The sequence below is a fragment of the Xenopus laevis genome, chromosome 8L (assembly GCF_017654675.1).
Source record: "Xenopus laevis strain J_2021 chromosome 8L, Xenopus_laevis_v10.1, whole genome shotgun sequence".
NCBI classification, from domain to species: Eukaryota; Metazoa; Chordata; class Amphibia; order Anura; family Pipidae; genus Xenopus; species Xenopus laevis.
Window position 1 is genome coordinate 98678767 of NC_054385.1, and position 16166 is coordinate 98694932.

General features: G+C 39.3%; 1 protein-coding gene across 6 annotated transcripts in view; it reads right to left on the minus strand.

The window, feature by feature from the left end:
- Positions 1-16166, minus strand: part of sipa1l1.L (signal induced proliferation associated 1 like 1 L homeolog) — a 155703-nt gene that overhangs the window by 29091 nt on the left and 110446 nt on the right. For all 6 annotated transcript variants that reach the window (XM_018231085.2, XM_018231087.2, XM_018231086.2 and 3 more), the window contains 6 exons: positions 11910-12067; positions 9952-10528; positions 8252-8526; positions 6191-6469; positions 4897-5049; positions 765-889 (listed from right to left, as the gene is read on the minus strand). In XM_018231085.2, the coding sequence (XP_018086574.1) occupies positions 765-889; positions 4897-5049; positions 6191-6469; positions 8252-8526; positions 9952-10528; positions 11910-12067 (1567 nt within the window). The remainder of the gene's footprint in view (positions 1-764; positions 890-4896; positions 5050-6190; positions 6470-8251; positions 8527-9951; positions 10529-11909; positions 12068-16166) is intronic.

Consider the following 16166-nt stretch of genomic DNA (forward strand, 5'->3'; position numbering starts at 1 on the left):
TGCTCAAGAAGTCTTTGGATAGCTTCAGTGCCTTTTCTGGCATGAGGCAGCAATTTACCACGGGCAACAAATCGATTTGAGCCTCAAACCCAAATGAGAACATTCTTGATACAATTTTATAAAAAATCAAAGTGAATAAAAATATTTATAGGTAATAAATGAAATAATCTAGGCTGAAATCTGCTGATTTTTAGTTCTGTCTCTCATCCTTTCAAGGAATGCCTTTGCAAGGATGACTTCAACATTCATTAAAGGGAAAGTCCACCTTAACAAATAACAATGTTGACACATCATTCTAAAAGTGGGCATACACACAAAGATATCTCACAAAATTAAGTTTTGTATGATATTCGGTGCTTGTATTGTGGGAGATGAGGTGACCGATATCAATGGACAGGATGGAAATGTTTTACTGGCCACCTTTAAACACGCCCGAACACTGGCAAAATTCAATGTTGAATCGTCAAGAGATAAGTAGAATTATTTTGTTTCTACCTGCATATCTCCCAGTACAGGGCAGGGAAAAGAGCAAATTGGCTGTTTCTTGGCCTGCATGTGTCGCACAAGCCTAGTGCAGTGGTGGACAATTATATCTCATGTTTATCCTAGACAACAGACACATAACCCTTTATTTAGTCATGCTAACTGTTACCCAAGTCCATCTGCCCCTAGGTAATTATGGAGGTCATACATTCATGTGCATTGTCACTCTTTCATCCTTCTTTATTCCCCCCCCCCAGCTTTTGTTACACTGTTACGCTTACCGATTTGTTCAGGAGCTCCATCCTCACTTCTCTGCCAACTAGGAGTTGACTTGCCACTGCCTACTGTATCAGTTTGAGTGCTTTGCCTGTCAAGTGAAGCAGGTGATCTACGACCAACTCCAAAACTGAATGGAGAGTGACAAAAAAAATAAAAAAAAAAGAATGTGAGCGAAGACTAAGAATGACCTAAGATTATAATTACACAAGTTTATTGTAAATGTCATATTTACTTTCCCTTCATGTCATACATAATGTAACAAAACTTCCTGATGACGGCTTGAGTTAGGAGCCGAAACTAATAAACTACATTTGTTTGCACTAAATTAAGCGGTTCTTTTTTTGAAGTTCTATATCATATATGTTTAACCAGCACCCAGGCAGTTACTACATTTTGGATTTTTGAGTGCACCAGCATATACATGTGCTTCAGTCAATACATAAGGAAAGCAAAAATCAACATATTTCTGTAGAAAGAGTGCTGTGCATCTTCACAGACAGAAGCAATCAACAAATATGCAAGCAGGTTATCTGCAGTTGTAAACAAGTGATTATAAAAAGACAAACATTTTCTGCCGACACCTGGCTGGGGATGGAGTTCTATCACCTTGGTCACAGTGTCTCATTAGACTATAGGAGACACAGCTTTGTGAATCACAGTCTCATTTAGGTTCTCACATACTCTGAAGACACAGCAATCACATTTTTTCCTCTGCACATCTTCCCCATAGGCAGAAAAGGCATAAAATCAATATGTACATCTCAAGACAGGCTGGATATCCATTTACATCAAGAATCAATGCTGATAAAACATCCAATGTAAGGCTACAAGTAACTGTGTGCACAAAGCATTCCCCTTCATCTAATCTGCACAGTATATAAGAGTAGGCGCTTCATGGTTTTCAAGAGACTTAAGGTAGACCCAGCAAACAGTATTTTTTTAGGTTAATGCATGCATTAACCTGCAGTACCTGATGGTCTTGCTGCTTACATTAAACAAAAATTATCAGCTGCCAAAATTCTACTAAAATCTCATTAAAAGAGTCAAACTGAGCACAAGACACAGGGAAAAATAGCAACACTATATATATATATATAGAGATGTGATGGATAGATAGGGTGAGGAATACAGCTCTGTGGTCTAATGGACCCCCTGTATATTGGCACCTAGATGGTCTGAATACTAATGTATAAAGTGCTCCGTCAGCTGGCCAGGAGACGTCAGGGGTGGATCTACCTCTCATTTGAATTCAATCTCCATTCCATAGTTATGGGAGTTACATCAGGTCAGTTCTGAAATACTTTAATAGGATATGACAATTCTTATTATAGCTGTTACGTGCCAAAAGAAAACATTCACCTCCATGCAACAAATGCATTCATCTGTCACCATATTAAATACTTAGAACATACCTGATTACAATTAACAAGCTAATAAAAGGATTTACATTACTGGTGATATCATTTCGTCCTTATGCCTCTTCTCTGTTTTGTTATAATCAAATAAAAAAACACTGATATTCCTACCCTGGCAATTGCTCAAAGTCTCGCAATAGGCTTATTGGCCTGAACACAAAAGGTGGTGTTCAATTAAGGAGCAGGGAAATTATATGCCATGTGTCCAAAACCTTTCTGAGCTGGGCCAACAAACTCACAGTAATGATTTCCCAGTAGCAAGGTTTGTGTTTATGAAGAATTAAATTACACAATATTAGGTTGTGTAAGGAGAACTGCTGAGAAAGAGCAAACCTGAGTATCATATTGCAGGAAATCTTTAGCCTTTCAGTATGTTTCCCGTGCCCTGAGGCACAATAGTTTAAAGCTGTTTATATCTACATTCTTTATCGATATATATATATTCAGAGGTATAAATTAGCATGGGTTGCCTGTTGTTAATGATCTTTCTTAAAGGAGAATTCAATCCTAACTTAAAAAAACCTTACCCTACATAGACCCCCCCTCCCATCTACCTAAGTGTTACCCCGGGCAAATACCCCTAACGTTTTACTTACACTTCGGTGCAGATTCAGGCAGGAGTTCACATGCGGCATCTTCTTCTGTTCGGAAATCTTTCGAATGAGACTGGCGTGGCGGCGCATGTGTAGTTGGAGCAATTTTCTGTTTCGTGACAACTGCGCATGCTCCAAAACTTGCAAAAATTACCGAAGCGCTGGTCTGGCCGGACGGGCTGAAAATGGCGACTGTGAACTCCAATGCCTGAATCTGCACCGAGGGATAAGTAAAACGTAACGGGGCATTTACCTGGGGTAACACTTAGGCTGGGGGGGGGGTGTCTATGTAGGGTAGGGGGGGTAGGGTTTTTTAATGTTAGGATTGAATTCTCCTTTATAGGAGAACTATCACGAAAATTTTCAGCTTCAGAATACTGAAATAAGAAACTTTCTAAATACAATCAATTAAAAATTCGATACTGTTTTTAAAATAAACACGTTTATCTGCACTATTCCTCTCTCAGCATCTGTTTCTCCTCATTTTGTCTTCATTCAGGAGTTGGGTGTCAGATGAATGATCCAATATATCTTATGGGGGGCTCCTTTTGCCTAGAAGATGTATTAGAGCTCACTCTATTGAAATCACTAGAAATCCTGTCTATCTACATTTAGAATGTGTGCAAAAGGCAGTTAATTTGTTAGATATTGTTTGTACTGGAATCATTTATTTGAATGAACTCTACTACATCTGCAAGGAAAGGGAGCCCCCGCCATAAGATATATTGGATCATTCATCAGACACCCAACTGCTGCATGAAGACAGAATGAAAAGAAACACAGGGATAGTGAACATAAACTTGATTATTTCAGAAACAATGCAGAATGTTTAATTGATTATATTTAGGAAGCTTCTTACTTCAGTATGATAAAGCTTATATTAGATTTTCATTTTTGCAATAGTTCCGCTTTTAGGAGATCTCAGACTTAAATGAATTAGCTACCGTATATACTCTAGTATACCCCGTCCCGAGTATAAGCCGAGGTACCTAATTTTACCTCCAAAAACTGGGAAAGCTTATTGATCGAGTATAAGCCTAGGGTGAGAAATGCAGCAGCTTCTGGTAAGTTTCAATCAAAAAAATTGAGGGTTTCTGCTCCCATTGGAGGTGCCGGCGTCTCGTTTTTGGATGCCGGCGACCATTCTTGGACGCCGGCGAATATTCTTGGAGACTATTCTTGGACGCCGGAGACTATTCTTGGACGCCGGTGACTATTCTTGGACGCCGGTGACTATTCTTGGACGCCGGTGACTATTCTTGGACGCCGGTGACTATTCTTGGACGCCGGCGACTATTCTTGGACTCCGGTGACTATTCTTGGACACCGGTGACCATTTTTGCGCTTGACCCGAGTATAAGCCGAGGTAGAGTTTTTCAGCATATTTTGGGGGCAGAAAAACTCGGCTTATACTCGAGTATATACGGTAATAGCCCATTATAGCAATAAGCCAAAAGAAGAATGCTCCATAGGTAAAAAGGGTAAGCTCCCCTTAGTGCTCTTGCACTTCTTGAGCAGGAGTATAGTAAATGTCTCTAATATATCCTCATAAGTCCATGTTAGTATTGCTAATACTGAACTTTATAAAAACATAAGGTTGTTTGTCTAATATTTTCATGCAGCATATAGTTGCTGAAAGTATCTACAACAATGTTTCAGGATATAACTTAATTACCATTGGTATGGCCCCTGCAGGTGACCAGAAAATGGATCATTTGGGACACCGGAAAAAGGTGCAGTTTTGTATGCTTGCCATTTCACCCATAACAACCCTTCCCCTATGGGCCCCCTTATAATGATATCAGGCTCATTGTTACGCCAATGTTTATTGCTTATTATGGCACAGGGATTCTGCATATGAGAGAGCTTAAAATAGATTCTTTGCTTTGCTAGATGTGACTCCTGAAACACTGTTTAGAGGTAATATGATAAAGCGACTTAGATGTGAACTGAAAAATTGTTTCAAGAGCCCAGTAGCTTTTCTGCTACATTTACAAGTAAATTAATGACTTTACATTTCCATTATGCAAAAAAAAAAAAAAAACTAAGAAAATCTTTTTTGTGAAGAAAGCATTGCCAAAAGCTTTTGGAGCAAGGTAACTCAAGAAAATTAAAAATATACTGACCCATCCGGCATTGATTTTTGTCTACGGTGAGAGCCTCCAGCAGACCCTGTGTCGCTAGATGATGAAAGGTTACTGGGAGAGTTGCGGCATGGCTGAGATCGGTTAATAGCAACGGAGGAAACCGTGACATAGATCTCTGAACCTGGAGAAAGCCTGTGTGGAAAAATAGACATTGTTATATAAAGTACATATCATAGGAATTCAGCTAAATTTTCTACTATCAAGGATGCTCATCTTTGGGATGGACGGATAGAAAACATTCAGGGTAAACTTATATGGTGACTGAAAATTCAAGTGAATCTTAAAGGGATACTGTCATGGGAAAACATGTTTTTTTCAAAATGCATCCGTTAATAGTGCTGCTCCGGCAGAATCTGCACTGAAATCCATTTTTCAAAGAAGCAAACAGATTTAATTTTGAAATCTGACATGGGGCTATTGTGACATATTGTGAGTTTCCCAGCTGCCACCAGTCATATGACTTGTGTTCTGATAAACTTCAGTCACTCTTTACTGCTGCACTGCAAGTTGGAGTGAAATCACCCCCACCCTCCCCCCCCCAACAGAACAATGGGAAGGTAACCAGATAACAGCTCCCTAACACAAGATAACATCTGCCTGGTAGATCTAAGAACAGCACTCAATAGTTAAATCCAGGTCCCACTGAGACTGATTCAGTTACATTGAGTAGGAGAAATAACAGCCTGCCAGAAAGTAGTTCCATCCTAAAGTACAGGCACAAGACACATGACTGGGGGCAGTTGGGAAACTGACAATATATCTAGCTCCATGTCAGATTTCAAAATTGAATATAAAAAAATCTGTTTGCTCTTTTGAGAAATGGATTTCAGTGCAGAAGTCTGCTGGAGGAGCACCATTAACTGATGTGTTTTGAAAAAAAACATGTTTTCCCATGACAGTATCCCTTTAATGTCATGATCACCTTTTAAGTGTACCTCTGGTTATTTTTATTTAATTAGCTTTTTCGTATAGTTTTGATTTCTTAGGTTGGCTGGCCACAATCTTCTATATCATGTCCACAGACATGCTACGGTATTATAATAATTTACAAAGAAGCCAGAAATGGGCATATCTCTCAATCGAGGGGCAAGATGAGGCTAGGGAGAGGGTGACCAGTGCAAACATGCCATAAATGAAACATTCTCAGTTTAATTTTTCTCTGCAAAATACTAAGGATATAAAAATAATAAACAAAATACCAAGACTCAAGTCAAAATAACTCATTACAACTGAAGTCTATTTGAATAGTGCTTTTAGTGTCACAGCATTATACCTCTTATTCTCCAACGGACGGCCATCACTGGAGATGCTGCGTGGAATATTTGCGCCACGCTCTTGTGTTTGCATTTTGCCATCTCCTTTTACAGAAGACACTCTAGAAGAAACGGGACTCTGCAACTGCGAGGGAACTTGTCGCAACTGTGCACTCTCTCCCTTTGCTGCATTCCTCTGCCATTTGTTGTTGTTTCGGAATGGAAATTTCAGCTCATAGGAAATCATTTCATTCATTTTATACTCTACTGTTGGTATGCGAAATGTTTCCGAGCAACCCCTAAAAGAACAACACAATCCAGTTATTTATTTTATACAATAAAAGCGAATCCACAATTTCTCCCAACATTACCAAAGCTCTCAAATAAAATTTCTCTCAACATTTTACCCACATGTTTTTTTAACTTAACTTAATGTACAACCTATACAAATGAGGAATCAGTGTATGCATTAAGTGCGTTAGATGAGCTTACCACTATGTACGGTGGGTCCGGGTGCACACGCCCCAGACCTTCAGCAAAGGGAGCAAACACCAGGAGACATCAAAAGAGGCCCGCACAAAAGTGTGGACCCACAAAATAGTAGAGCTGAAGTCAGATTGTAAAAGATTAAAAGCTTTTTTTTATTCTCCATGGTAGACACGAAACGCATCAGGCCTTGTTTCTTAATTAAGAAGAATATAATGTAAGCTTTTAATCTTTTACAATCTGACTTTGGCTCGACTACTTTGTGGGTCCAGGCTTGTGCCAGCCTCTATTGATGTCTCCTGGTTAGGGTAAGGCCAGACGAGGAGATTCGGGGAGATTTTGTCGCCTGGCGACTTATCGCCACGTCTTTTGCGCGACCATCTCCCCGAACTGCCTCAGCGTCTTTTCCGCATAGGCTAGAATAAAAAGTCGCCTGTGCTAATGCACACGCGGCGATGCGTTTTCAATAGTCGCCCAAAGTTGCCTCACTGAGGCAACTTTGGGCGACTATTGAAAACGCATCGCCGCGTGTGCATTAGCGCAGGCGATTTTGCGTTGTAGACTATGGGGAAAAGACGCTGAGGCAGTTCGGGGAGATAGTCGCGCACAAGACGTGGCGATAAGTCGCCAGGCGACAAAATCTCCCCGAATCTCCTCGTCTGGCCTTACCCTTAATGTACCACCATCAGACCAATCTCTGGAGGACCATTAATTTTTTTTTTTAAATTCTCCCATCTTTATTGCAAGAAGTTTGAAGAGGTCTGGACAACAAATATATCAATGTATCTGTTATTATAAAACCAACTAGACCTAGCATGTATTTGCCCCCCCCCAAAAAACGGAACACTTAGAAATTATTTCAATAATACTGACAAAACTGCACTTAAGTTCCCCCCAGAGCAGCTGTATGGGTATATATTGGGTGGTGCCATGGTTTATATGCTTTTACGTTAATAAACTTTAGTAGGTTTATTAGATTTGTTCACCAAAAAAAAAAAAATCATGACCAATGACTACATGAGCTGAAACTTCCAAATCAGTTTTAAGCTAGAGCATATTACAATGCAATAAAAAATGATAGCATTCAGCTTGCAGCTGATCTCTTCTACTCCTTATTTATTCCATAAAATATGCTCCCAGGGAAAGACTGTGCAAGAATCAACATTTATAACATTGTTTCCATCTAGGCCCGAGTCCTGTGAATAGGTGCACACAAAAGACAATGAAAGATTATAGAAAACCTGAGGACATTAAAAATTATTATTATTAAAAACAGTAAGCTACTCTCTCTCTTTTCTCAACACTTTGTGATGATGGCGTGTTTAAACCCCATTAAAGAATTAAGTGCAATGAAATGTTTAAATTGAAATTAATCCTTTTCCGTACTTTATTTCTTCTATAGACCTCAAGTTTCATCTTACCCCAGAGCTGAAGTTTTTAAAAACAAATGCGTGTACTCTTTTTAAAGAATAAATGTTGTCGCTCTGTGTCATAAGATTAGAATAAAATGAATAATGAATACTGAGAAAGATGGTTTATAAAAAAAACAAAAAAAAGTTCCATAAAACTTGATACATTAATAAATCCCTAAATACCTGCGGGGAATTCCATCTTCATGTGGTGGGATGATGATCACCTTTACAGTCACGGACGTTCTGAGAAGGTCAATCATTTGCTCATGACTTAGTGTGGCAACAGCAACTTTGCAGATCTCCACCAGTCTACTTCCTTGTCTTAATCCAGCTTGCCAGGCATAGCCATAAGGTTCCACCTCTGCGACGATTCCTTCATAATTTACATGGAAGCCAAGCTGTCCCAAGCCATTTCTTCTCAGAGTCATCTCAACTGTTTCACACCCTTTAGTAATAATCTGAAATTCAGAACCAATAAGTAAGGCAAATTTACTAGCACAGTTCAATAATTAATATTTACACTACACCTTATACCATGTTTGAATGGGACAATGAAAATGAATACATTCTACAATCAGACCTGTTTGTCCAGCATACACTAACCAATTCCAATAGTTCTAATCAAACATCTAATAAATGAAGGTAATGATAAAACCTGTCCAATACACTTGTACAGGTATGGGACCTGTTATCCAAAATGCTCAGGACCTGGGGTTTTCTGGATAATGGATCTTTCAGTAATTTGGATCTTCATACCTTAAGTCTACTAGAAAATCATGTAAACATTAAATAAACACAATAGGCTGGTTTTGCTTCCATTAAGGGTGAATTAGATCTTAGTTTGGATCAAGTACAAGCTACTGTTTTATTATTACAGAGAAAAAGGAAATCATTTTTAAAAATCGCAATTATTTCGATATAATGGAGTTGGCCTATCTGTAATTCAGGGTTTTCTGGATAATGGGTTTCCGGATAACAGATCCCATACCTGTATTTGTATTTTTTTTTATTCTAGTCCTGCCACAAAAATAATGCCTTTTTTTTTTACATAGCTGTATACCTATATTAACCCACAGAAGTTAGGGAGAGAAGTTCAGTTTGAAAAGTGGTGAAAAAATAAGCTTAAAAAGCGGCAACACAACACTAACACCAGGATATTACATTCAACTACACATCCACTTACAATAATACGATATTTATGCTAAAATTTCAGAATATATTAAATATTCCGAATATGCTAATATACTCCTGGGCATTTATGTGTAGAAGCAGCCATGGTTACTTAAGGCAAATTCTTCCCAAGAGCTAAAAATAAAATATAATCTTTGGTGGTAAAAAATGTATTTTTGCTTTGTAAACACACGCAAGCAAAGTGTGAAGTAAGCCTCTTTAAGACACGGGGGTACCATAAATGTACAAAACTTGGCCTCCAGATGGGCAGTCATGCGTAGAGAATCTAACATGCATCTGTGGAAAAGGGTCGTAGATTGCACCAGCCATTGCTAAACTTGAAGAAATCTGAACTAATTCTATGTCTCAGAGACGACAGGAAAAAGCACCTCTAGGAAACAAGTAACAGTTCTCCAATTCAATGGTAAACTTGGCAGCAATCTGAAGGAAACAGTTATTACTGGGTACATTTCTCTAATTAATACAAGTACTATTTGTGGTGGCATGGAAATGTAATGGTCTCTTAGTAAGTTGCCAGGAAAACATATGACACAAGTCTCTTTTTCTATTATTTAAAACTTGTTCATATATTTGGTTCCCAACTAGGATCTTCCAAAATTGTCAACTATACATGAAACATAAAGCTATGACCGACATAACTACGGGACTTATTACATTCCATCTGCTTTTTCCCCCATAGATAAAGCTCTTACCTCCAGTCTTTTGACAATTTCCTTGATGTCTTCGGTGTTATTGTTTAAACTCCTTACGAAAATACACTCGCCTCGCTCATAAAAGATCTTAATCGTTGTGTTATTGGAGGTCCAGCCTATAACATCCCGACTAGAACAGTTAAAAATGACGCTTTTTGTTTCATGGTCAATCAGTGCCAGTATTTCATTAGAAATACACAAAAAGCACTCTATCTCCAATGCATTGCTGAAGTCTTCCACTTGGACATTCCACACTACGGCACCATTACTGTAAAGTTCAGCCCAAGGATATGGTTTAGACTTTTCTTTTTTCTTTGATGCTAAAGAGATAAAAGGGAACTTTCCAGAAGAGTCTATAGAAGTGTTGGTGACATTTTTTTCAACAAGGTCTTTCAGGTATTCCTGATGGGTCCTTGTAGCCATGGCCAAGAATTTTTCAGACTTGTGAGCTGCGTTCTCAGCGTTAATGACTTTTGCTAACAGGAAGTCCCTGAATACTGTGGATTTAGGGAAGTTAAAGCTTTTTGGGATAGGTGGTCCAAAGCCAGGGACATCTCTGGATTGTGTAACAGCCACACTATGAGAAACACAAAAAATCAAAATACATGTGTTAGAATCATCCTTAATACATTTTTGTTCATTCACTCTGTGCACAAGAAATTCTGTTCATGGAGTCAGTATACCATCAAAACAAAATAGGTTTGTCTGTAAAATGAAATTACAAGCCAACCCTTATGCAATAGCATCTCTCAAAAGAGGGGTGCTACGTAGGGTCTATTGAAATATTCTTCCATTTTTAGTAACTGTATGCTAAATGCCCCACATAATGAAAAGAATTCATGAACCATAAGAAATTGAATCTACAAATTACTATGTGCTGGTGTTAACACGATTGCATACAGCCCAAGCAAATATTTCCAATACCTCTGCAATAGACTCCCCACTAAGGCAAACGCAGAGAGAGGCACATCAATTACTATGAATCGCTTGCTTACACCTGATAAAACGGTTGTTTAGTCTTGAGGTTTCTGTGTGTGCTCTGCATATTCAGCCAGGGGCTTGAAATGTCTCACTTTCCAACTAATAATCTTAGCCAACTGAATGCATCTGGTTCTAATTAAATTGTATGAACTCTAGGCTACAACATGCAATGCAAAAAAATATTATCATCATTGCTGCAGAGAAGTGCTACTCCAGACAAACTGCAGCATCCTAGCTGTGGTGAACCTATTACTTCCTAATTTCCCAGACAGAGATGAATCAGGTGGGCAAAACTGAGCCAAAGTGGTACAGAAGTAATGACACAAAGTGCATAAATAGCAACAGAAACTGAGATATGGTCAGATGGCACAGTACAATAAGGATTGTGAAAAAGTATTGCCTTAGGCATCACTAATAGCAAAGCTCCTCTCTACACTATGGGCTATATTTATAAACCTGGGTAAAATGTTTTACATCAAAAACCTGGGTCACGCAGTCCAACTAAATCCACTACAAAGTTAAAAGTAGGGACAAAGGTGCATATTTTTATACCTGAATTTTACACATTGGCTACTCAACTTTACAAAAACACATGTTTTCACATGGTGTTGATGGTCTGTGGGGTTTTGTAGCATATTTATTTTTCATGCCTTTTTAAATATACCTTGGTGTAGCACAGTAGCCTTCCAGGGACCATTCCATCAAAAATTGAGTAAACAATGTAAATATTCTTGACATACCAATAGCCGAGGAATCTTAGAGGGGGCAAACATGAATAATCTGCCCTCTTTATTTGCATCTGAATATAAAGGCATCACAATTTCTTCTAGGTTACTTGCAAGCTATCATGTTTGCTTTATTTGCTATGTGACAACCTACCCTGTAGCAAAACTTAAGGCAGATTTCACCTGGAACCTTTCATGCATATAAAATATAAGAGTAACTCAAAAAAGTAAAGCATCCTTAGAAAGTCATACCTGTAGCAAACAGAGTCAGTGCAAGGGTTGTGGGCTCTCACGATAACGAAGACGTGCTGAAAATGAGAGCGGATGTTCTTCGGGCTGAACGGCAGTGCTCCTGGCTCTTGAAACACTATTGTCACAATATCGTTGCCAATGTGGCGCTTTCTCAGCAGCTGCAATTAAAGAAAATCATAGTGTTGGACATTTAAAGGGATACGATCACCAAAGTTCTGTATCAGTGCTGAAAAACCTTGCCTCGCATGAAGTAAAAGCTTGGCAATGTAAATGTGTTTACAAAGGCATCTATTGTGAGATTTAATTATGCGCACATTTTATTTCTTCACATAGGTCAATTTCAAACTTGCAACAAGGACCCGATGTAAAACATTCTTTGGAGCTGAAAGCCTCATATGCACAAAAAATTATACAAGACATTTCAGGTGCTGCAATCAATAAAACAAGATCATTGAAAATATTAACTACTTTTAGTTGCAGCTTCTCTGCACTTCCTTTTGGCTGATCTATGGCCATCAGTACAGGTAATTCTTGATCCCCCAGGATTGCAGAGTTATCCCTCTAAATGCCCCCCTGGATTGCCATGCATGCCCAGATATTCAGGCATTGTAATCACAATATTCCAAACTGCCCAACCAAGTCTGGGCCTGTATGTCCATCTTAAGAGGGCAAGGATGGAAAAAGAACAAAGCCTTGGCTGTTATAATCACTATAAGTATAGCATGGACATAAATATTGCATGGCCTATCTATAAACAGAGTACTAACGCATCTGCCTTATAATCTACTGTTCCTATCACATTCATTCTGCTTATGTATTCTTCCCATTATTAGTACTTTTAGGTGTTTATTTCTTGGTTTCTGTTTTTTCACTCTTCTAAAGATGAAACAAACTTTAACTGAACATTTGGCTCTGATGAATCCTCCCCTCCCACAATATCACTTTGCCGATATAAATTCTGTGACATGGAATCAAGGCACATGGTTTACTCCATCTATTCTCCCTGTTGGCCCTCTTCTCATTGGCAAGTTTTGTGGTTCCATAGATCAAGCTTCAATTCAGGACAGAGAATGTCAGTGGCCCGGGCACAAAGCAACATGGTTGGTTAATCCGGATCATAATTACTGCATGTATTGAAAAGTGTCTGAAAAGGTGGCTTGGGCAGCTCATTTACAGAGAATGGGTAGACTTGGAAATCAACTTGAATTCAGATCTGCTCCCTCAGGTCATATGCATTAAAAACTTGATAATATTCAACTAATAAGCCTGTGGATTAAATGATCATATAACCATGGCACTGGTATAAGTATGGTATATCCATGAGTGGATCTTCTGCTATCACTGCACTAAACTTTATCATTGGCATGGTGCTAAACAATGATGGAAGTTGCAGATCAGCAGCAATATGAGAGACAAAGCATTGCTATCTTACTGAACAACTTCTACTGACCTTGCAATCTACACTCCAAAAAGAAATATGACATACATTACAAGATTAACCCAGATCAAATGAATACCGGCTTCCTGATTCAGTCCGAAGCCCACTTTCTCACCCACAGAAGAATCTATTTGTACATATAAAGCAAGCTGCAAGAATCAGAGCTTGTGTTTCTATAGCAACATAAGCTGACAGCCACTGACTGTAACAGTTATAATTATCCTTCTATGGAACTGACTGCTTTAATCACTAGGAGATCTGCATAATTACCTGTAATGTAACGTTTCTTCATCGGCTACATTGTGCTAAACTGCTCCGTGTTGGTAATGTGAGGCTATGCTATCGTGTTTAAAGCTGAACAAAAATAAAAACATCCCCTATTTTATTTGATCTTATGAACGCTCTGCGGTTTAGAATATGCCTATAATTTCAGTCTTAGTGGCAGCACCATAAGATCTGATGTGCTGAGTTTGCAAAAGCATTTATTATATTTACATGGCGTATTACAGTGGCACATGTATGCTATCTGGGTGCTCAGTGCTATGCTAATAAAGTACAACAGCAGTGTCCTTGTACAAGGGACGACATTATCTATTGTTTAGGAATACCTTCCGTTAAAGCCATACTTACAGAATTACCTCTAGCTTGTGCAATTAGTTTTTAGCTCATCACAGACACTTTGTACCTGCAGCTCTTTCTTCTGCAAAGCATCAAGGAGCAGCTTTGTCTTATTCTCTTCTTGTAGGCAGGATTCGGCTCTGACAGACAGTATTATCCGCTCTATTCATGTTTCAATTGTCCCTGGCAAGCAGAGCCGAGCCCCACCCACAGGCAGCGCACAAGCACCCGCACCCCCTTTGTACTAACCCCTGCACACTTGCCAACAAAGAGAAAGATGGATCTAAAGGTCACAATGGTAAAAATAAGAGGAAATAATGTATTCGTTTTAGCTAATTAAGTATTACTAGGGATCATTTTATGGCAGGAAGCCATTGTTGTAGTTGCTTTAAGAGCCTGTGCTATCACTTCAATGGGTCCAAGAAAATAAGCCTTTTTAAGCTCGCAGAGCACACAAACAATTGGCTCAACTTTAGTGTCCTTCACAGTTTGCAATAACTAGAGTCTCCTTTGGGAGCATATATCTAGGGCTTTGGCTTTTCCTGTGGTTAAAGTCCTTTCTAAAGCAAGTCCCAAGTTTAATGTTTGTGTCTGTGGTGTTTCAGTCTGGCAGCTCAGTTATCCAGGTACAGATTCTGAACTATTACAAATTGTTATATTAGTTGATGCATTTCTCAGCAGCATCTCTGGAGTATTAGCAACTATTGTATTAACAACTGCCTTTCATAAGACTCAGGGATTATGCTCAGCAGGGACAAAAATAAGAAATGCATGATGTATCAATGTATCAATTTGGAACAGTTAACAGAGTCGGTGACCCCCCCCCTCCTCCCAGAGTTGCTTCAGTTAGGCATAAGAAGGTGAAAAATGAAACTTTAAACATTAATATTAGGGAAAAAACTGTCAAAAATAGAAAGTAATGGAACATTTTTTAATTCTGGTGAATTATCGGAAAACAACTTGACAGAAAAAGGTGTTGGAAGGTGAACAACCACTTTAAAGGAGAATTCAACCCCATCAACGCTAAAATCCCTCCCCCCAACCCTGTGTTGCCCCTAACTTGTTACTGACCCCTCTGTGCAGTTCTTCTTCTCTCGCCTGTGCGCTCGTCTTCCTGTGTTTGGTGGCGCATGAGCAGTAGAGGAATTTACATGGCGAACATGGCTGCCGTGAACTCAACAGGAGAGGAACTGCACAGAGGGGTCAGTAACAAGTATGGGGCATTTGCCCGGAGGGGAGGTAGGTCGGGTGGGGCAACACAGGGGAGGGATTTTAGCGCCAAAAGGGTTGAATTCTCCTTTAAGGCCCAGGGCAAAGATCTAAATGGGCATATGCCCATTTATTAAAGCAGCCCTGGATGGACTCAAATGGTGTTTAATTTTTTTATGAAGCGTAGAGATAGTTAGGTGTGTGCCAAGTACAGGAACGACACATTACATCTACTTGGACAATTACATGACACTTCCAAATGCGAAGCATGTGGTAAATGCATTAAAGGCGGCTGGAAGATTTGGACAAATCTTTTAAAAATCAAGTGAATTCAGAGCATGTTCAGTACTTACTGCCTTTCCCACCCAAACTCCAACCGCCATACAGATTAGGCCTCTGTTGGGCACAGCAACATAACTAGAGGGGGACGGGCCCTGGCACGGGACATGCAGCCGGGCCCCCCACCCCCCTCCGTATGCCCGGAATCCGCCCAGAATCACCCGAAGTCAGTGGCGCGCAAGCTGCCGGGGGGCCCTGGGGGGGTGCGGGCCCTGGCCCAATCACACCTCCAGCTCCCCCGTAGTTACGCCACTGGTTGGGCATATGTCAAACACAGCAAGCCTTGATGCCATAGTAAAAATGCTTCCAAAAATTTCTTTGTCTAATTTAGTATTTTTGACAAGAGCCAGTAATATCAAAAAGGGGGTTTGTATGGATTTTAATATAATATATATTTAGTCTGTACTGGCAAAATTGTGTGTCTAATACAGAAAAATAATGCCATTATGAGCTTGACTCAAGCTGCATTTAACAAAAACTTCATAATTTCTGGACAGCATGATGCCATTATTTAAAAATACTCTTACAAATGTTTTTTTAGGATACTTGATATATATTACATAAGGGCAGCACACCACTAAAACACGCTCCTGGGGTGCATAGTAAATTATATACACATTTCAAAAAAAGACCAGCAACAGAGAGATATTTTG